Source organism: Trachymyrmex septentrionalis, unplaced genomic scaffold (assembly GCF_001594115.1).
Source record: "Trachymyrmex septentrionalis isolate Tsep2-gDNA-1 unplaced genomic scaffold, Tsep1.0 scaffold114, whole genome shotgun sequence".
NCBI classification, from domain to species: Eukaryota; Metazoa; Arthropoda; class Insecta; order Hymenoptera; family Formicidae; genus Trachymyrmex; species Trachymyrmex septentrionalis.
The window spans coordinates 386,231-410,168 of record NW_017304269.1 but is presented as its reverse complement, the minus strand read 5'-3'; the positions used below and the strand labels follow the sequence as shown (position 1 = coordinate 410,168).

At 33.1% G+C, this 23,938-nt stretch overlaps 2 protein-coding genes across 3 annotated transcripts in view; one reads left to right on the top strand and one right to left on the bottom strand.

Moving 5' to 3' along the window:
• Positions 1-23,938, top strand: part of LOC108753739 — a 125,110-nt gene that overhangs the window by 75,003 nt on the left and 26,169 nt on the right. For both annotated transcript variants that reach the window (XM_018495614.1, XM_018495606.1), the window contains exon 4: positions 10,224-10,348. In XM_018495614.1, the coding sequence (XP_018351116.1) occupies positions 10,224-10,348 (125 nt within the window). The remainder of the gene's footprint in view (positions 1-10,223; positions 10,349-23,938) is intronic.
• On the bottom strand, positions 18,829-21,446 carry LOC108753752. Its single transcript, XM_018495628.1, has 4 exons — positions 21,146-21,446; positions 20,157-20,316; positions 19,943-20,086; positions 18,829-19,108 (listed from the first exon to the last, which is right to left on the bottom strand). The coding sequence occupies exons 1-4, from the start codon at positions 21,300-21,302 to the stop codon at positions 18,847-18,849; spliced, it is 723 nt and encodes a 240-aa protein (XP_018351130.1). The 5' UTR covers positions 21,303-21,446; the 3' UTR covers positions 18,829-18,846.

The window sequence follows — 23,938 nt, the reverse complement described above, 5'->3', positions numbered from 1 at the left end:
GCCCCCCCTCCCCCGCCCGCTCCTCTCCTCTGCCGTCCCTCCGGACACGGTGGCCATCTTGCCACCCTTTTCTACGTTCCTATTGTTACTAGCCCGTCATTGTCTCCCGTCGACGTAACTTGCTCGACTGGCACACGCTCGCGTTCTCCGCTTGCATCAAAAGCGGAAACGTTGGGGGCACGTCTGCTCTTGTTCCGCGTTCCGCTCGGCAAAAGAGAGAAAAACGGAAAAATTCATGATAATTGCGGTGAGGTAGAGTTATAACGTTTAATGTATAGTCGACAATAACTTTAGCGTCTGATTAATTACTAGAGAATGATACTACTGTATGTGTGTTATATGATTATATTGAATGTGATATATTGTACTATAGTAAAGTAATGTTTCACAATAAGTGGAATAAGTTTTTTTCAATTAAAAATTTGTATCAAGAATACATTATGTGTATTCTTAATTAGTAATTCTTACATAGTAATTAAATAAATTTAAGCTTCCACCGTTTATGCAGTTATTGCCGTTACTATTCCTTTTCACATATGAAATAACATCAAATAGTCACACGCGCAAAACTGGCATGATCGACGTACGAATAAGGGCAAAATTCACGAATGAATTACATGGCGCCAACCGAACGTTTGGAATTCTCGTTTATCAAATACGTGACGTCTTTAGCCGCTTAAATTAAACGAGCCCGTTGTAACTACTCCGAATACGAACATTTATCTTCGTACGGTAACCGGTCCCCCTGTTTTCCGACGTGCCTTTAGATGCCCTTTGCGATACTCGTTTTTCGTCAAACTATATTCCTTCCTTCATTTCCACGATCCTTAATGATGCCGATATTCATCTTATTTAAAGAGATGCAAAGAAATGCTGAGAGAACCTTAATATTAATCATAAAGCCTACTTTATAGTCGAGATATAATGCGAGAGACTTTATTGGATAAAATTCTATTTATAATTTTACGTGCCGCGTATCTTAAATTTTAATATATATAAGACAAAGTGTTCCGGAACTGTCAGAAAGTGTTAAAAAAATTTAAGGGGCGTTTCCCCTCAGGTCAAAACAAGTAAAAAAGTTTCTATAAATGTGTCGCTTTCTTACTTTAAAAGTGACGCAACTCAAAGAATTAAATTTTCTCAGAAAAAAGGGAAGAAAAATTACTTGACAGAAAATTATTGACTAATCAAACAACATCGGCAAAAAGAATATACTCTTAACTTGATGAAATGTCAAATTTATCATTTTCATTTCATAACTTTTAAAAAACTATCCTTGTTGTAATAATTTTAATGATTTTCTTTTAAATCACGATTTCACTTATGCTGAACAGATTGTAATAAAACCCCTGGGAGATCTCACGCGATTCTCAATATTTTTGGCAATTATCAGCAATTCACATTTCCGTATCACGTATACACTTAACGTGATGACGTCGAGGCAAACACTCGGAATTTTATTCGAATTAATAACGGAAGAACCAACGCTTGACATTCGTTACGGCTTCTTCGAGCTTTCGGAGATCAAAGACTTAGTTTAATTAGAAGCAGTCTCTATATCTCCTGTAGGAAAAGCGTCGGGACGCTTCAAAGCGCGGCCATAATCCGCGCGTTAACGAGTCTGGTGCACTAAAATCGTTACTTTGACGCATCGCAATTATTTATTGTGACGATGAGAGTCTGCTAAATTGGCTTCTTGCAATCTATGACGAAAGACATCCTGTGATCAAAGCGCGTATTTACTTTAATCAATCGACGAGATCGCTAACTGCGTTTATTATTTTAACTGTAACGCGAATCTGGATGTCATACGAGTGTCTATATTTGTTAAGTAACAAAATGGGAAATAAATATGTCAGCTGAAGGATTAAAATAGAAGGACTTTATAATTTTTCCCCAACAGTGTTTGAGAAATTAATTTTCAAATAACAATTAATTCCAAAATGAGGTTATTACAAAAATAATTCATTATGTTATTTTTTTTTTTTCCGTGCGATTTTGCAAAATATATTTTTGACGAGTTAATCACCGAATCTTAAACATTATACTTCGCATACTTTAAAATAATATTAAAAATAATATCAAATCTTGATCAATATTTTGTTCAGCAAAAAATAAGTGTTAATTATGTATAACTTATTTTTATGCTGAAAGAGATACGCTTTTCAAAACCATCAATTTTTATAAACTCTGCTTTAAATTTTTTATGTGATAACGCAAAATCGTGAATATCGCTATAAACAATTTAAATATTTGTTAAATATATATAGGCGAATATGAATTTTATTTGTTTATGTATAATTTTAAGTGACATATAGTATTACAATACTTAAACTTATTAGCTATATTTAACGTTAAAAAATTATGTTGATTTACAAGATTTTTTGGTTTCTCAACAAATGATTCTTATGTATTTTACTTCGTAAAAAGTAGTAAATTATTCAAATTTGTAAAATTTCTCAAAAATCAAGTCCTTGATTTTTCAATTTGTAGTAATGAAACTTTTTAACTTTATATTTATTTTTAGAAACTAAAAATATATGAAAATCATCATTTAGATTGTGCAACAATGTAAACCACGTATAATTGACGTGAGAATTAAGTTGCGTTTTAACCTATCAGTGATGTAATGAAGATGTTACAATAATAGACCAAAGCAAGAATTTTATTGTCCTGTGAAGCGAGGCTCCAAACATAAAACGGGCTGTTTCTACAAAAGCAATCTTTAAGCAAAAAGCTGAAGCATCGAGCCGGAGGTCAATAATTTCGGGGAAGATGCAATGCGATGCGAGAGACGCGACACCGGGCAAAGTGGCACTTCTGCGAAATCCGAGCTGCTACGCTCGTGTGACAGTGCCGTGCCGTGTCGCGTCTTCTGAAATTTCACGCTAAAGTGTAAGATGCTGTAAGCTGGAACGCGGACGAGCGGAGATACATTAGCGCGAACGTGACGCGGACGAATTGATCGAGTTTGTCGACGAAATTACGGCGGCGATAACGAGAACTTTTAAATGTACATCCTCATCCAGACGTTCTCTGTTTTGCAATCACGTCTGTCTCCCGCTTTCGCTTGCAAAGATTCTTTTCCGAAGTAAAAGTTTCGTAATTCGATTCTAATTTGAAAGCTGCAGCAGCTTGCTATTGGCTGTAAAATTAAGGAAATAAAAATGGAAATGTTTTTTCATCCTTCGGAAATTATACGATATTTTATTCGATCTTTACGCTTTTTGCTTATTCTATAAAAGATAGGATTGACACACAAATACAGCTTGACTATGAATATAAAACTTTTGTGGATTTTTCTTGGAACCATTTTTTTGGAAAAAGCGGTAATAAGGCTGAAATTAAACTAATAAAGTAATAAAATTGTTGTGAAAATAAATTTTTAATATTAAAATAAAAATATTGAAAATATATTTTTATTATTTTTTAATAAAGCTAGTTCCCAATTTAGTTTTAGTTCGAATAAATGTTTACTTTAATTTGTGGGGCTATTTTATACTTTTTTATGGTCAAGACTGTAAATAGTAATTCTATTAGTTTAATTTTTAAACATTTTACAAATTTTTAATAATTTTTTTGTGCAAGAAAAGAAAACACCTTTTTCTTTTAAAATATTGCGTTGAATTTGAATTCTGAAAAATTCCATTAAAACGAATATTTAAGATACAGTATTTTTTTCGAAACAGTTTGGGTGCGACAAGTGATGAGCAAGATGAATATTTATAAATCATTTTATGATAATTGAGATACTTATTAATTTTTTTTGGTTTTTTTATTATATTTTATAACACTCAATGCCTCTTAAGTTTCTTTTTAAAATCAACACTGGCATAGAACGATGTTGAATTTATTTTTGAACGAGGATTTTCGCTCGTTTTATGCAGAAATGTAAAAAATTCAATTTTTAACCTACTGAGTATCACTGAGAATGGCTCCAAATGTGGCCGAAATGTTCGAGTTTTTGCAGCAAGCTAAATATATTTATATTTAATTTTTATTAACTATTTGTTGAATTCGCGCACCAAGTACCGCGCTGTATTTTCATTCGCTCTAGTTTTCTTAATATTTTCACCCTTTTTCAAAAACAATTTTCACTGTAAGAAATTTGAGGGTACTTAAGAAAAAAACCATAAGATTTGAAAAATATTTATATAAGCTAGCTTCTAAATAGACCTAACCTTTTAAACGTTCATCAATTTATGACAGTGTTATTGCGACGCATCTTTCTATTTCTTTGTTTCACATGAGGATCACGAAACCTTATAAAATATCCAACACTGTTAAATATCAAAGAAGCAATGGTACATAACTCAAACCTTTAAGTTAAACAATATTTTGCTATTTTTAACTTTCATATGTATCAAAATTAATCCATTTCTTTGCTTAGTTTAAAACTAAGCAACATCCATATTAACGTATGCTTTTAATAAATAGTAAAGTTACATTCTTTTTAATTAAATTAATGTTTAATTTTATTATTTTACTTAAATTAACAATATATAGAATAGAAACAATGGCGACTTATTGTGGCGGATCGAATATCGATAGGCAATATCGACGGGGCACCGCGTACTGATATGATGTAGCGAGCGAGAGGGAGGGGCGCGAGAATCGAGAAGGAGAGATGGCGAGATGGCGACGGCGACACGAATGTAGTAACGCTGTAAAGTGCGAGTAACAATGAACTGTCGATTATATCAGAAAGCTGAACGTTGTGAGTCATTCCATCCGTATATACAATACAATACATATTAATATAAGTCTCCTAGCCTTATGGCTGAAAAACAATTCAAATTGGCTATAATTTGACATTATGAATTTAACAGTAAAAACGTAAAACAAATTCTTAAAGTAAAAAGGGCATCTTACGTTAGTAAGTACTTAAGTACCGGCGTTAGAACGATAAATATGCATGCATAAGGATTAATGAAAAGAACAATGATATTTATCATGTAATAATATCCTACTCATGAAACGGAATTATGTTACATATGCACGAATATCACAATCGTGGCGATTTACGGGATAATCGAACGCGTCGCTATTCGCAGGGACGATTACAAACTGCAATAGCAATCGGTGTACGAATGGCGTTTAAAGTAGCGTGTAATAAAATAAATCGAACGCACGACGATTAATTCGTGGCGGGTTATTAGAGCGATATGAGCGTGTGAAGGGACTGGCGTGGGGGTTGGGCGCGACCTACCCTTGCCGTAAATAACAATAAAACTCTATTAATGTGGTAGCGCTGATAGTTACCCCGGCCTGGCGTCGAGCCAGGAACATACCGCGTCGGCTATTCACCCCGCGAAATACATGCCGCCCCTACCTCTCGGAGGGAAGAAAAGGGCTTACGTCCGCGCGCGCGCGCGCGCGCGCGCGCCCAAGCATGGACGCGGGGAGGTTGCGCTCGCATACCGATTCTACACCCGTATGTAATGCAGAACGGTTATGCGGCATTACGCACCGGGATAGGCACTCCGAAACTGGGCAATGGCGTATCGCCGACCGGTCGCTCGTCAAATTGTCCCAATTGATCCGGAGCGAGCATCGAGATGCTTGTGGTCGACGATGTAACACATTCTTTATGTAAACGTCCTTCTCCTCTTAGACGAGCGTTTTGTTTGTTTCGTAAAGATAACATGTTGTATTTGAACGTATTTGAAGTACCACGTTCACCCTGCGGTGAAGAAATAACAGGCATTGAGCAGCAAGAAAAAATTATTTATTTTGGCATAAAGTGTAATATCTCGTACTCCATATATGAGAATTTAGAGATATTATTTAGGGATCCTGTGTATACGTATTCAGGAGAACGTTACTTTATAAGAGCAACGCATTTTTTATAAGTCACTTTTTATAAGAAACAAACAACTCGTTATCGTAGCTCATTATATTAATTTCTAAAAGTAACGTGTTACTTTTATTACTATTATTGTTAACGAGAAAGTAATAATGTGTTACCTTTTTGAGTAAGCATTTGTTTTCCCTCGATTGCTATCAAATCGAAGTGGAAAAGATATTTGTCGTCTATTCAAAAAGAAACTTTCGTCTACTTCATCTTCGAGACAGTTCGGCGCGACATTCTGCAATTTTGGAAAGTCTCGGCGATTTTTCCTCACATACTTTCAAGTTTAATCGCGTCTTAACTACAATACATCTTCAACAAATTTTAAGTCTCTCGTACAAAATCATATCTACGCGACAAGATTCATAATTTAAAAGTCTATATAGCGCAGAAAGCCTTGACTTTTTAAACATTACAAACGACTTTTAAACATTACGAGAAAACGACTAGTCACACAAATATTATTCTATTGTACAGTTGAAAAGTTTGTGTTAAATTGATATTTAATATTTCTTCGTGTTAAGATAACACAATTTATGAATTATTTGTAAACAAATAATATAAAAACAGTATACATAGTTTTAAAACATAAATTCTAAGATTATTAATTACGTGCCCCAAATGTTTCAGTTAAATCTTTCTATTAATTTTATAAAAGATGAAAAAAATATATTAAAATGCAACACAAACATTATGTAAAATTTGATCTAAACAATTTAAATATAAACAGTAGGAGTATATTTCTTGAAATATATAATTAACATTATAATATTTTAAATTAACACGTATATTAACCTTTTATTTATTGGCTTTAGAATTTACGTTTGTAATAATATTATTTTTTTACGTTACTTGTTTACGTATTCATAAATTGTACAATACTTTAATACTAAGAAATATTAAATATCAATTTAGAACTAAATGTTTAAATAATCATGTTATATTAAATTAATATTTAAATATATAAAAAAATTGACACAAGTCAGATCATATTTTTAACACAAGGACCAATTTTAACGCAAATACAAAATATTTTTTACTGTTTATATACATACATATATTTGTATATTTGTATAGAAATAATTTTATGTCATTTATGAGTTTGTCAATTTTCATTTAAATGCTGCTTTTTAAAAAATTGGATTATTTAAATGGTAATTCAAAAACTTCCAAAAACTTTTGCACTAATTTAATATTTATTGAAAGCACTTGCACTTATTTTTGTTCCAGTATCCACAGGAGATTAACCTTATACAACAAAATTCTTTCATAATTTACATTCGCGAAATGTAATTCTGGAATGCGACGTCGTGATCGATTCGCGGAGTTTACTGAAAGGCGAAAAACCGTGTCTTGCGAGACTTCTTGATTTCCAGTCGCTCTGGGAGCAATGCGCTTTATTACGGTTAAACAGGCTGACCGAGCAGTATATTACCGCAGGACGGGTCTGATTTATTGCTAGGCAAGTCTGCCAGCCCACTGCCCAATATCCATACCCGGTCCCATCGGCGAACAACGTCGGCGTCCCTATTCCCTCATCGCCGCGTCGACGCGTAGCTTTTCTCCTCGCCGACCGAAACTATTAATTCCCATCTCCCGCGGCGACCGACGCCGCATAATTCGATTCTACGGTATTACCACACGACGACGGAACTGCGAGACGACGCGCGATTGCATTGTGGCGTGCACGAGCCGAGAGTTTCGAGCTTTACGCTTCGAAACCTTGAGTTTCGGAAGCGCTAAAAGTGAGCGTAATTTCGTCAAACTGTTCGAGCAGCCGTCCAACGGTCGCTCAATTGCGCGCAAAATGATTTATTTACCCAAAACTACGGAAAGTTATAATAACTTAGTTTCGACTAATCAAAAATTTTACAATCAATTTAACTCACTCAATTTTAACAATATTAAGTAACAGGATTGGCAAAAGATGTTTTTTTTTTTTTAGAACGAAACGTTGTTTTTAACACACGGTTTTAATGCTTCATATATATTTTAAACATTACAAAAAAGAAATATGTTTGAAACATATTTAAAACATGATTTTTTTACCAACTCTGTTAAACAATTTACAATTTTTGTCGAAATCAAGAATACTATTCTATTTATAATTTTGTGCGCAGTGCGATGCGATACAAAGAACAATTGTCTATTAAAATACATTAATATATATTAAAAGAATTAATTATTACAGAATTAATTATATATCCAACATAAAAACTTGTATATAAATAAAAATATATTAAATTTCAAAATGAAAATTTTCATGATCGAGATTATTTAAATACTTCAAATACGATTAGAATAAAAAATTGTTAGACTTTTGAAGATAAGATAATCTTGCACCAGCACATGATAAACAAAATGTTTGCTTATATAATATATACATACACACACATACACACATATATATGTATATATATATTTGTATGTGTTAACAAAAATAACGGGTTTCTTCTCAATGTGTACCCAGTGCTTAAATTTTATTCTCTCTACTCTCGTTACGAAATAACACAATTATTCAAGTTCAACAACTTCCCATTCTAGTCATCTTGATTTGTCCAAAATTCCGTATTTTTTTTCCAGATTTACGGATTTTACCGAACTTTTTTTTTTTTTGTTAAATAATTCCCGCGGTTATAAATGCACGCGAATGCGGCTTATCGTACCCAGATGCTTGAAGCCGAGCTTGCGCGGAAACAAGAGGAGCCGCAGCAACTGACAGGAGTCGCGCCACGAAATTGCCGCGAGATCGAGACTTAAATGTCGGAGCAGGTCGATAGGCGGGCTGCTGCGCGCCGTTACCCGGTATGCCCCATTTACCCCGATAGCTACGAATACGTGTGTATTATAGCGCTGCTTCGAAACATTCCGCGGTGGTCGCCCTCCGCTTATAAACGACAATCCCTTGCGATGTAACGACTCGCGTTCCTCCGGAAGCGCAGGCTGCAACCGCGCCGAGGATGAGGAGCGAGTGAAGCGGTGGATTAAGAATGGAGTATCGCAGGAATTTTACGAAACGTAAAGTCGTATATATAGACGTCGTTTTCGTTGAATTTTTAGCATGGAGCACGTACTCGATATTCCTCGCGGTTCACCTCGGGTTTTTTCTTCTCTTCGTGGAATATATTTGAATTATAGACGCGACTATTCTTTAGTTAGAACTGAACGTACTCTTGTCTCTTGACTCTTTTTGTAACTTAGGATGCGTTTTCGTAACTGCGTTTCGTATTGACGTTATCATGTAGTTGTAATGGGTTGATTGAAGAACCAGAAAACGGTGTCGAAAACGAAATAATTGATTTATTACTCAAACTGAAGTACAAATACTAAATTGAGGTACAAATTAAGAAATTTTAGTGTCTTACTCTTCTTGGAGCTTAATGAATTCGTAAATCTTTTTGCATACCATTTTTTGAGAACTGACTCAGGCACGTTTTATAATATCGTATTCCTACAAGAAAATATTGATTTATGGTTTTGAGTCTTGACACAAGTCACAAAAACATCCTCGCTTTGCGTGGAAAGTCGAATGCCTCATGGCACTGAAGCAACATTTACGAAACTCCATTCCAGCGATACATAATTTTGTGTAAATATTTTTGGTATTAAATCATCATGTCGATAAAAATCCATTTAAGGGCATTCATATGACATCATTTGGAATATTTCTGCCAAAATTTATGGCGATCGGGCGTTGGACGTTTTCGGAAGTTCACCCTAATTATTTATACTGAATGATTCTTATAATTATAAAGATTCGAAATCCTTTATAAACGGCATAACATATGAAATATCAACACAGCACAGTTTAAACTAAAATAACATTTTAAGTTTATTTTAAAACTGTTTTTTAATTTAAAAACATTAATGAATATCAATATTAATCCATTTTACGGAATGCGTACCGAAATTAAAAATACGACTCGGAAAGGGGCAACATTGTGTACGGAATCTTAAGTGGAAGAAATTGCGACGGATAAATCGCGATATTTATGATAGATATCGTCCCCGTTTGCTCATAAAAATGTCCCCGATCAATTATTCTTACGTTTACAATCTTTATTCACAGCTTGACGCGCTTGAAAAAAATAGTAAAACGTAAAGTCACACTTTAGCACCCTAATAAAGGCTGCTATAAATTGCTACCGATTCCAAGAATGGGGGGGGGGAGGTTGCAATAGACGAATAGCTGCTGCTATTATTGTTTTTTTTCTTCCCCAAGAAACGCGATGTAGAAGCTAGAACATTTAAAAATAGCGCATTTAAAATGCGTAGTGTTGCGAATGCATAAATAAATGGCGGCGACGCTTCCTCATCCTTAATGACGATCTAATTCGAGTCTTCATGTTTTTTCTCAATCTTCTTGTTTCAGGATCTCCGCACCGTTCCAAGTGGTCGCCGCGATCCTGATCCTTGCCGCAACGGTGTCGGCTATGATCGGCCATTGTTATTCCGATTATAGAACCCTTGTAGCCTGCGGATTTTTCCTTCTAAGCGGTAAATACGTTATCGAACTTGCCTAATCATGTATTGTTCTCTGAATTCTGCATCGAGTTTTTTTTTCATATGATGTTAAAAGCTTCTACTTGTTCATGCAATTGTTGTTTTAATAGGACTTTTAATTGAAGTATTTTAATTAATGATTATAATATTCAATTTTCTATTGAAGAATAGATAAAGATGGAAAAAATTCATGGAATTATTTCATAAAATACAAAATTACAAAAACTTAAAACACAAAATTTCTCATAAATAAATCTTTTAATTTTATGCTCTGCTTGAAAATCTTATAAACTACATATTTAATATTTAATTTTAAGTATATTAAGTAATGATTAGAATTTAAATTGAAATATTAACCCGTAAGTGTACAATTAGTTATTCTTCGTGCTCCCTCGCATTGTATAACTAGTCAAACAAAGACGAGTAGACTCTTACTCGACCCGATCAGTGTGCATTGTCTGCGTGGCGAAGAATCCGCTATTGTTAAAGTCTACGTGATCTAAGGTCCGCATGCCGTTTATGCCATACGAGAGTCGTGCGATTCTCGAGGTGATCAACGGCCATTGTTGGTTCCTCGCTGGCGAAGATGTGTACTCGATACACATCCGAGGATCAATCAACTCCACGTGACCAGAGGACAAGCTATTTCTTAAAATAAACAGTAGAGAAGAATCTACCATATTTCTTCCGTTTTTCTCATCTTTTATTATTTTATTTTCAAATTAAATATGGAAGAATCATCCAATTAAAAGAATTTTTGAATTTTTAAGAAATTTTTTTAATAAATTGCTATATTTTGAATAAATGTATTAACTATAAATTGCTACATTTTAGATATTTTTACATTAAGAACAAATTTATGAATTTTTAGAAATCGAAAAAATATTAAATGTAAATAAATTATAGAGGACAAGGTGGTATTATGGCATATTTACACCTTCTTCTCTATAATAAATTTTGTTTTGTTACTTTGATTACGTGACTTGTTTTAGTTCGTTTGTTTTCTCACCATCGATTTACATTCAATTTTAAATGTTAAACATTTCTATCGGTCTTGTAATAACGATCCATTATGTAGGAACGCATTGAATAACACGCGATTTGCCTTTACTTTCTCGATAACTCAATTCTCGAGGGTGATGTCTCTATTCACAGTGAGATGCACACGTTCGTGATGCAAAAGGGGTGGAAATGATCTATCTGCCTTTGTGGTTATAGGAATCCTGCGGATTACGGTTGAAATCGGGATGCGCAGCGATCTAAACGCGTCGCCAAGAAACGCGACATCTTCCCATTTCCAATCCTTTCAGAACGTCGCCTCGATTCTCTCCTCCCACCCTGTATATTTTACCTTTTCCTTTTTTCTTTTTCTCATCTGGCAGGTGAGTCGATATCACGCGCATGATTCAAACGAAATCGAAATTCGGGCAAGAATGACACGAGAATCGAATAGACGATGATATCGTCATAGAGTTCAAATTGATTTCTTCTACGGCGAAAAAGAGGAAAGATAGCGGGAGGGTTCAACATTTTAATAAAAACCGCCCGTGGTTTTGTGTCGTCGGTGTCGATAAAGAATAACGTTGCATATATGAGGCTAAAGTGGCGACACGTGGACTATGTCACTTTCTTTTCTCCAGGAAGTTTCCAAACGCGAAAACATTATTTCAAAATATTGCAAATATTTTCTTGCAATCCTTTTTTTCATGCCAAACATGTCATTAATGTACATTTAAAACTCCTACAGCACTTTAACCCTCTAAAAGCATTTTTCAAAAACAATGTCTTTTATTAATTTTTCCAATAATTCCTTGTGATTTTTACTGATGATTTTAGGTGCTCTGAACAGCTCTAAACAAATTTTGGAATCGCATATTATTATTGACAGGTGACATTTCAGATGCGGTTAAAAAAATAGTAAATAATGGATCGCAACGGCCATTTTTTACTGAAGCTATTGTCTTTTATAAAAATTTTTTTATTGTAAGTATCGTCTTTTATTATAAGTAAAAAAACCGTACGGAATTATTAATTTACCGAATACTATTATTATACATTTCAATGCTATGGTATAATATATACGTAACATTTCCGTTCTTTAAAACTTAAATTAATTAATCTGCACAAAATCTGCAAAATTAACTCCAAATTTATCTCAATTTTAATTTTAAAGTGAACGTTACAAATATGCAACATTTGCCCGTAAGGTTAATGGCGTATTTTGGAACTTAAATAGAATTAAAAAATTAAGGAACATTTTAGAAAAACTATTGTTTGAGAAAAATAAGCGTGAAGTTTCGCATGAAATCTGTTACGTGTCAAACATAAACAAAATATATCAATTTATCATAATTCTCTGCCGGAATCATTTCTGATATGACGCGGAGCAGGAGAATTATTCCAAGTGCTTTAAAATAATCTCTTACGCAAACGCGCTTATGCAAATCCCCGTTACGCTGCCAAGTGCACCGAGTTGCAATCGTGAATGCGACATGTAATCTATGACGAGTCTTACTGGTTCTCAAGATCTAACTTGTTATTATGTGATGTCTGAGAAATTTCAATCCCAATTTTATCGATAGCGTTTTTCATTTCCATTTCCGATACATGTGCATTTTTGACCGTATAAGTAGGTAAAAGTATTATACATTTATCTTATGTAACTTCTAATCTAATCGATGTGTTATACCTATACTTTGGTTAACTTATTGCTCTGACTGCGTTCAGCTGGAAATCGATAGCAAAAAATGCTCCTTCTATTGGCAGTTAATTGTTATCGCCACACCGATAGATAACTCGTTTGTTAGATGCGCATATCGATTATGTCGGAAAAAGAATTTGAAGAGGCTTTGTCGAGATACGAGTATATTATTTAAATGTTTACCATGGTATAGTAAAATATCAAAATGATAAATAAAATAAACATTTTCATTCAGTAAATATTATCGCAATTTTATATGGATATAATAGTTTTTTTAAATTCACTTCTACACACTATGTGGTAATAATAACTAAAATATATGTTTAATAAAACTAAAAACGTTCAAGCAGTGTTAACTAAAATTATTGTAAGTTAAATTATGCAACTACTTGCTTCCCTCAATGCAGTGGAATATTTTTTTACTCAAAATTCCTATAAAAATACATTGGTACATATATTGTACGCGGCAGTTCCGAAAATATCGAATTCAGGTTTTTTGTTTGGCGAATGACTTTGCGTTGAGATATCTCGCTATATATTATTGTGCAATATTAATTATTCACGAGAAACGGTTGCATTATTTTGTGAAATAATAATGTGACGACAAGAAGTGATTCATGCCGCTGCCTACCGCCTCAAGCCTCGTCGAATTGCGAATGACAACACAATTGTTTGCATAGCAGAACACTTTGTACGCCCCAAAAATAAGTACTGAAAATCAACCAATTATAACAGAAATATTTAATGCTTTACGGAATAAATTCGTTACCAATATTTTGTTTGTTAAGTTTGATATTAATTTTGAACAAATTAATATCGTATACATTAAATATGATATTCTTTATTTAAAAATGAGATTTACCTTGCTTGGACCAATTAATAGTAGCAATTTATTTTGTATTTCTTATTTTTTTACAAGAGATCATTATTATCATGCTAATTATGTCATAATTTATCGGGCAAATGAGGCATCTCGACGTAATATTAGTTTGTGCTTCCTTTGATAGAAATTAAAAGATTTGAGGGACAAAACCTCGAAAGGCTTTAATTAAAATTCTGTCATCATTGCCGTTCAAATTCACGTTTATAAAAGTCCAATTAGAAATTCTGTTCAAACTACAGCGAAAATCATTCAAAACATTAGACGCTTTCATGTTTTCCGCTCTGTCCGTAGATTACGAGCAACAAAGAGAAAAAAAGAGCGAGAAGGAGAGAGAGAGAGAGAGAGAGAGAGAGAGAATTTATTATACATTTTTTACATTAGTAATTGCTATTTTCTTCCAGGGAACTTTATAATATGAGGTACTTAAAGAAGAGAGAGAGAGAGAGAGAGAGAGAGAGAGAGAGAAAGAGAGAGCAAGAGATTTCAAACGAGCGAGCTTCGTGTCGTGGCGATATTTCCAAAGGCTTTTTAATAGCGCCTAAGAAGGATAAAAAGTATGTCCTTTAATAAAAGAATCTTGTCTGTGCGAGAATCTCGCAAAATGTCGCATATAAAACCGACACGAATAAAATTGAGAATTGATTTTTGGAAAAACTTGATTTTTCTCTCTATAGATCAATTTGATGGAAATAGAATAACTCCTGTCATGATTAAATCAAGCGCAACAGTTGTAAAAATTTATTCTCTCTGACTCTCTCTCTCTCTCTCTCTCTCTCTCTCTATCTGTCTATCTATCTATCTATCTATCTATCTATCTATCTATTTATCTATCTATCTATCTTGTTTTGTATACATATCATGTTTTTTGTGATATACAATATAATAATAATATTATAATTTATCTTATACGAGTTTAAGAAAAAAATTATGTTGTCTCAATCACTATTTGTTTCTTGTTTACTAAGAATATTAGAACTCGTGCAGACAAACTAGCAGCAGTATGAACGTGTGCATAAAGAAAATTACATTTTACATGGGTTTTTATAATAAAATGGAAAATGTTTTTTAGCGAATTCGAATGGATGCATTCAGTGCGCACTGGTACATATTAAAGCCGTCGTACACAAATTGACGTAAAAATATGTTTTTAATATAAATATAAAAACGGATTAAACCATGAAATCCTCAATATACTTTATTACGCTGTTAAATAAAATCTGTATTTTGTATTTTGAAATATTTACATTTTCTTTTACACAGATTAAATCGGTATACAGTAGTTTTAATATACATTAGTGTGCGTAGTGCGTTCAATCAAATTTATTATTAAATAAAAAATGAATAAATGAGTTATGAGGTAATTAGATCTATACAGAGAAGATAACAAGATTAAAATTTTTTAGAGTATTGTTTGGCAAAAATATTATTTGTAAAAGAATTAAGAAACGTGTTCATAGAAACGTGTTACAGCATAATAAAGTGTAACATAGATTACATAATATAATACATGAAGAGCTTATCAAGTACTTAAATTGCGAGATTATCAAATCGGCGATTCATCAATTAGTTCATTGACAAATATGCGAAAAGAACGTCTGCGAACAGTAATATGAATAATAAAAACAAAAGTATAAAAACAGAAAGTAATCGTCAACGACACGCTGATTCGCTTTCTTCCTTCCAATGATATTAATTCCAAATATCCTTTCGCAGAATGAGTGCCTACGGTAAAACTTTCGCACGTATTTTTGCATAATTGCACATTCTTTTCGCGTGAGAGACGAGAGGTGAGAAAGGGGCGCGGAAGAAACCATGGATAGTACGACTCCCAAGTTGTAAAAGATAATGCAGAGAAAGAGAGAGAAGTAGAAGCAGGAGAGAGTGAGAGAAATCGCAGAATGGAGATAGCTTCGCTCATTCGTTCGCGTGTCTACAACGCGATAAAATTCTCGGCAGATTTTCAAGCACTCTTCCCTCTCTTCTCTGCACCGGCAAACAGTCGCCGTATCCAGAACGAAGCAATTTCGGAGCGGACTTCGGAATCGCACTCGAGGGGCACGATTGTACCTGTACCGCGTTTAGACATGTGCTGCGCATACGTGGCAGCCTGAGGCCTTTCTACTCCCTCTAGTGTTTAGAAACGAAGAAATTTGCATGAATCAGAAATTTTTATGATGCTATTCCATTACATGCGGAGCGCTTAAAAGTTGTATTTCAATGGTCATAGAAAAAATTTATTTGGAAAAAATAATTCGAGAAATTGACTTTCAGTTTATAAAATTTAAATATAATAGTTCAGATATGTATATGTGTGAATAAACAAAACCATTTCTCTTTTATATGCATTGTGACTGTAGTCTCGACTGATGACACAACTTCGTTGATTTTCTGTGATCGCAATTCGACAGCCAATGATTTTACTCTGATAGTCTAAGTCGGTAGCTACTCATTGAATTACTGTGAATTCTCTCTTAATTTAAGTTGGACGCCAGGCACGTACCGCTCTTTGTGGCTCCTCTAAATCTCGATTAATTATTCTTGATATTTCTGTAATGCGACGGACGACAACCGACTGCTCAGTCCCGCATGGACAGCGGGGGTCGGTAATTTGGAGCGGGAGTGAATCGGAAGGCGAGAGAACAAATAAGAATTACTTCCCTTTAATAATAAGAAAAAAACATATATTTAATATTGATAAGGAACACGATTACAAGCGTCTAAGTATTAGTCTCAAGTACGCAATTTACCGTAGTGACAATAATTTGTCTCAGCGTGAATATATGAGTTCGTTATAAGCGGAAGTTATCGAGTAGCGTAGCACAAAACAATACAAAAGAACGTGAACAGGCGATTATCGCGAGAGTTATCCCAAATTTATTAGTCGGTCAAAGTTTACAGCAACAATCGCGGCTTTTAATCAGACGTCGTACAATGATTTTCTCTACTCTACATGAAATACGACTCAAACGGTGGCGTACAATGCAAAATGGCGAGTTAACATACAATCATACTAACGAGACGACTTCGCTGTGGCGACAGGGCGGCAAGCTTTACACGAACTGAATACGAAAATCTATGTGATTCGAGCGAACGGCAAGCGACAGCAAAAAGATTAATTACTCGCAGTAGCCCCCTATACGGGCCGCAGTCTTTCGGCTCAAATTCGGTACGTGCTATTCGCCCGAGATCACGTTGTCGGAGATCGGCGGCCGATTATACAGAATTTCTATGCTTGTCTCACCGGCAACTTCTCCCTTTCGGTCCTTCCGTTAGCTCCCTTCGACTCGGCTCTGAGACTCTGTAACGCTACTCACACGGATGCTCGCTTTGTCGTGAATCCTGCGTCCTCTAACAATTTATGCACGACTCGTGCCACAACACAAGTAATTTTGGCAGACCCCGGCGGGGGATACCTGCTTTTCGGGAGTGAGGCCTCCCAGCGCCTGATTGGCCGATAGCGGCGCCGCGTGACCCCGCCAATCGCGTGGGCCCGTGGCAGCAATGTAGCTTCCCGCGCGGAATCCGAATTTTACCCGGGTAGTCTTCTCGTCCGAGACTCTTCTCTTGTCTCGCACGGAATTCTTCCTGCCTTAGGCAGTTGCTTTGGTTCGAGCCCGCGTCCGCCTAATTCAAAGTCTTGATAGTAAAGAATGTCAAACAATTAAAGATTTTTTAGTCAAATTATAAAATAATAAATGAAATGTACAATACGGAATAACGTGTTGATCATACATCGTCAAACAGTAAAATGAGACAATTTATGAGAGCCGCTGATCATTTAAAAGTCAAGTTTGATGTCAATAATAAAAAACAAACTAAGAGTTAAAATAATTCAAATATGCTTGGTTTAACAATTCTGTGTCTATTTTCAAGTTTATGCTAATTTTTTATGTTAATTATGTAACTTTTTTTAGCATATATTTTTCGCTGAAGAAGATTAGAAAATTAACCAAAACATACGAATTTATTATCATTTTAACGATTATTTTTGTTCTACGGTCTCTTCAATAAATTTAATTTGAATATTGAGAGATATTCTTGAACAATTTGCGCATCTTGAACAGCGCTTATTCTCTCGAGCTCTTTTATCTCTATTATTACTTTCAAGTTAAGAAATTGTAACATTCAAATTTTTGAAGTAAAAAAGAAATTATCTTGTTTATTCACACATCTCAAATATTTTTATACATTTTCATAAAATATGCATATATTTTTTTATAAAGCAAAATAACTAATCTAACTAATAGATAATCTAACTAATAGATTTATGTCATTATTGATAATATATATTATTAATATTTCTGGATGTTAAATTCAGATTGTTAAGATAGGTTGTTAAGACATTCATCAATAATGAAGCATTATAATAAGCATTCCAATAATCCAATAATTATTTTATATCCCCAACACACGAAAATTTCAAAATTTTAACTGAAACAGTTAAAGTCAGCAGCTCTGGTGTATTATACAAAAATTAATTAAAGAATAAACTTTGTGAAATGAAAGATATAAAGAACTAATTCGGCAATAAAAGTTTTCTCAATAAAAGAACAAAATAAATTTTTCATGTTCCTAATTATACAAAAGTGTTAAAAAATTCTAATATTAAAACTTTAATAACGAGTTTTTACATCATAGAAGTCAGATTATATTTTACATATTTTTTTATAGAATTAAATTTATCTACCAAAATTCACAATAAAAATATCGATGATGTGTTTAAAAATTTCAATTGCCGGCGGAGGATTAATCTCTATATTTTGAATAATATCTGGTGTATATTATTATAATTAAAACTAAAGAGATCAAACTAAAAAAAAATAATTTTTAAAAATTATGACTTATTATCTGTTTTCGGTATTTTTGACAGAAATGTGACCATGTTATGAACTTTAGCATCAAAATGTATTAATTATAATTATCCTCAATTGATGCATAATTTTCATCATAGATAATGTCATCCTCGTCGTTAGAATATTCTCCGTCTTTCCCAGAATAGAAGCGTGAAGCGATTTGTATAGATTTATCATCCCAGGTTGAAAGTTCGGTGGCAGGAATCAATTTTGGCGCAGTAATGTTGTATCGGTGGCCCCATTTTGGATTTCGCTCAAACTTTGCGCAGAAAACACGACGACCCTTACGGTCCATCTCTTCGATTATATCAAGACCCCTATGATCAATGATATAATTAATGATTGATGGGAAACCAATCTCGGCATATAACAAACAATTTCAATTCAATTACAATTTAATATAAATTGATCGATAACAATTACATGAATATAATGTGTTTTGTCAAATGGAATTTTAATAAAGCGAGTATAACGAAAAATATACAAAGTCACCAATACTATCGTCATGTTGATCCGATAACATTAGTCAACAAATAAAAATATTTTTTTGATAACGTATATAAACTAAATAAGATAGATCTTGATTTTGTTCACTAAATATAAAAATATTAATAAAAATTCTGCAGCACAATACTTTTTGTTATTGAAATATTTATCAAGGCGTCATTCTTATTATAAATATCTACTTTGTTTTTCTATACATAACAATATATATAGCACACATGAGCAGTTTAACTTTTATCTCGATTTTCAATTTGACAACTAAAAGTAAGTTTAAGCTTTTTTCCAAGTTATAAGCGATCTACTTTGTAATTTCGTAATGAAGAAGCCATAAATAAAAAAGTTTACTTGTTATCATAAATCTAAATCTATGGAAAGGACTTTCCACATTTAAATTTTCAAGTTATTTTGATTACATAAAAATGACTTTTTGAATATCAGATATAAAAAATAGAATTAATAAGAAATCATAAAATATAAACTTTACCGATGTTACTTGAAATTTTGTTGACTAGCAGAATTGGTAAAAAGAACGTACAATTAATTATAAATATTTTAATATTTATTCAAATGTAAATTTGCTAAAAAATTATGTTAAATAGCAAATGATAAAGGCAATAATATAAAAAAACTTATTTCATTGTACTTACTCATTTATGCACTCCTGGGGATCGTAAAAGGTACGAAAGCACTGCTTGCATGTACTGAAATATATTCTTCTCACGGCGTATGGATAAAGGCCGCGTATTTGCGTCAAACAGTTGTGAAATTGCAACTCGCACTCGCACAATGAGCTGCAAAAAGTCGAAAAGGAAAATGCACTCGTGCGCTTAACATAATTGCCGTATTGCAGTACCTGCCTACCTTCTACAAATGTATTTGTTATACAATCCATATCTTGTACTTTTTGGTCTTATATAGTCTTCACAACTATCATGAGTTCGACAACAGTTGTCCATTTCTGTGTACATGCCCAGATCAGAATCCTTGCGGGCGATATTTCCTCGGCCACACCAAAGAGTGCCTAAAGATTGTGAACAAAAAGGTGTATAATTTATGACAACAAATAAAAAGAAATAATAAATTATAAATTAATAATTTATAATTAGTTGTCAAAAAATATTTTTATATAGTACAAATAAAATATAAATTACAAGTTCCATTTTTGTAGTATCAATTGTGTACAAAGTAATCTTTAATACACATTGTGTCATTAACTCGTGTTTATTTACTTTGTTTATGCCCTTTTCTTTTTATTTATATCCTTTTCTTATTTTCAATTAATTCTCATTTATATTGCAAAGTTTTTACAAAATATTTGAAATTTAATTTTGTAAAATGTTGATTATTGCTATTATACTCGTATAAAGACCAAAATATTCCAAAAAATCAAATTTACAATAATTTAAAATCGTGAATATTCATACTTTGTAAATATTTTGTTAAAATAAATAGATATTTTTTTTACATTCAGCTTAACAAACTGATTGAACATTTCCCATAAAGTAAAAATAGTCGTCAAAAAATTAATTATGAAATATAAAATATAAATATAATAAATATTAAAACAATAATATATGCCTTGTAATTTATATTTTGCTAGATTTGTTAAGTTAAATATAATATGTGTTAATTAAATTTTAAACAAAGATAAAAAAATACTATATTATTTTTTAATTATTTAGCTATTTAGCTAAATATTTTAGCTTTTACACAGTCAAATAAAAATTATACATTTGCTTGCCGTTTAAGTAAATAAAAAGAAATATAAACAATTAATTATTTATCATAAATATTAAAAAAATTAATATTCTTAGAAAAATTAAAACTAATAAGTAAATAATAAAAAGTACCTGGAAGAATTCCGTGTCGAAGATTTGTGACTTGTTTTAATGCGTATAAACCTCGTAAATAATCTTTCACACTGTGACCTTCCGTTACACCGTTATTATTAACGAATAGCGCGAGCATGTAAAATGAGATCAAACTAATTACGTAAATCCCCCTCATTTCATGCTAATTAATATAATTTATTAACAACGACGGGAATTGCAATTAAACTTCAAACGTTCAGTTTTAAATGTAATATACGGAAGAGATTTTCGTAACGCGTTCTGCGATTGACTTATACCGAAATTGCGCTTGTTATCACCACGCGACACAAAACGAAACTGTTGACCCGTTAAAAATACGTATTACGACATTTATATATATTAGCGTATACATGTGAGACTTGTTCACCGCATATTTCCTGCATGCGCGTTTCCTCACCACCAGTTTCCTCGCGGATTTAATATCTAAATTAACTAAACTTTAAACACATTGACTTTCAACGCATAACGATAATGTTTAGTAATAATTACAATATATAGTAACGCAAAATACTTTTATACTTTTGTTTGTATTAAATCATTCATGTAAAATATCACACTTGTAATTTTCTATATGTTTATAATATGCTGTTGCCACATTGTGAAATTACGTTATGTTATAAATTATGAATTAAAAGTTAAAATAAAATTTAATTTAATTTTCACTCAATTAGTAATTCTAATAACTTTTAATGAATTCTTTTATTAATAATTAAACAAGAAGAAAATAATCAGTCAAAGCTTGCGAGTGCGGTTTTACCGAGTGTTTTAGTAAGACTGTCAAGTCAGCAGGTCAAACGAGTTTCGGTTCGCCCTGAATCCTCTCTTCTTTATTCAAGACACGCATCTAAACTGGAAATAAAAACGACCGTACGTGTATGCCAAAGAGAAATAGAAATATTCTGAAAGGTGGAATTACAGATAGGCAATATTTTTAGGAAGGACAAGGAATAATCATCTTAAGACAAATCAAGGCCTTAACTCAAAATTGTTGTCATTGAACGATATCACTGTGTAAATTTAAATCGCGATTTAATCTCTTGATGCATAACATCTCAGACGTTTACAACGCGGGAAGATTTCTCAATCAAAACGTAAACACCAAATCACAATATGATAAATAGTACGATTCTTTATTACTAAATGTTATAAATCATTTTTTTTATAATTTTGAAGAAATCTTTTGTTTATAACATTGTCTTCCCAGAAATTATAACATTGTCTTCCTAAAAATTTATTATTTGTTTTATTATATAATATGTAAGAACATCATATCATGTTATGTACCAATCCTTTATTTATATAATACAAGAATATTCTTTATTTTAATTGATTCTGAGCTCTCTTATGCAAGACTCTGCTTATATTTAATTTAATAGGTTTTGGAGTTTTCTAATAATTTTTTCTGAATTTTATTTTTATAAAACAGAATTGTCAAGTATGATTTCCGACGTATTTAATACTAAATGTTAAAAATATGATAGTCTGCCATTCGAGTTTCCCCGAAAGAGACTACTCGAATCTAAAGTAGCCGTAAATGTAATTAGTGAATTTATAAAAGTAACGTTGTTAAGACTGAAGACAAGAAGAAAATATATCGCAGGAAATTTTCTTCCCCCGAAAGCTAAGAGAACTGAAATAAAATGAGATGGCGGACGTCTTCCTGGATTTCTGGCGGAGCTTTTTAGAGCTTTCTCTCTACATTATTTCAACTGGCCGAGATCGACCCCTCTCTGCCGATCTCTCGAAGTCTCTTTCACTCGACTGCGCATTCCTTTTAACGATTTCATCCTTCTCGGCCGCGACATCCGCTTTCGTTTCACGTTCTACTCTCGTTCTTCAAGGTTTCTGCCTACCGTCTGCCTTGCGTCTACCTTGATATCCTCCTGAGGATCCTCTCGAAAATCGCAAGCAAGTAATTATTTAATAGCGTACGAGGACTTAATTATGTGATGGTAAACTTTAATAAATCGCGTTGTAAAGTACATTGTCATAATTAAAAAGAGATAATACTGAAGGAAACAATATCGGAAACAAGGAAACAAAAAAAAATTGACATTGAGCAATTTAACTAGCGCGGAAATTGCGCGTGCGGGATAATTAACGGTTGCGAAAGGAACTCTAACTTGCGGCAGAAAGAGAGGAAGGAAGTCGCTTGCGTTTCCTCGCCGATGGGCGCGGAAGGTGGTTTGCGTTTGTACCGCATTACAAAAGGTTTGACATAGGTATGCGTGCGAGTGCTATACTCGGCCCAGGTTAATGCACTGAGACGCGCATTACCGAGGAGTGTTCGTCGTGAGGGAAGGAACGAATGCAAGACCAGCAGTCACTGATGCACGCAGTTCCGTCTGCCGAGGAGCAAAAGGCAAGATGAAAATGTTGGTGAGTTAAAAAGCGGAGGATCATCCCTTTCCGCTTTGTACCGACTGATGGAAAACATCCACTGCAATTTTTCTCGACCAAATGTTTTATGACGTTGAATATATTTTAATTTTGTCGTTCTTTTATCGTGAGGTAAAATAAGTTTTAAAAGTATTTGTCCCGCGCGCGTAGGAGTTTGTTCCCAAATATACTTGTCCGCAGGATACTAGAAATTTTTTAAATAAAATCCCCTTACATTTACATAAGAGAGATGATTATTATCAATTTTATACTTCTCTCAAATGTATGAAGTAAATTTTAATCATTTCCAAACATTTCTACTGAAAAAGATGCAAAACAATTCAATAATTTTTATTTTTATTCTCATTTTCAGCGAAGCTTTCCGAAAGTGAG

Excerpts from the sequence above, each read along its gene's own strand:
- LOC108753752 (XM_018495628.1), bottom strand. The coding sequence starts at position 21,302 with ATGAGGGGGATTTACGTAATTAGTTTGATCTCATTTTACATGCTCGCG. Across the intron at positions 20,087-20,156 it reads AACAAATACATTTGTAGAAG|CTCATTGTGCGAGTGCGAGT; the intron begins GTAGGCAGGTAC and ends GACTTTTTGCAG. Across the intron at positions 19,109-19,942 it reads CCCCAGGAGTGCATAAATGA|GGGTCTTGATATAATCGAAG; the intron begins GTAAGTACAATG and ends CATTGATCATAG.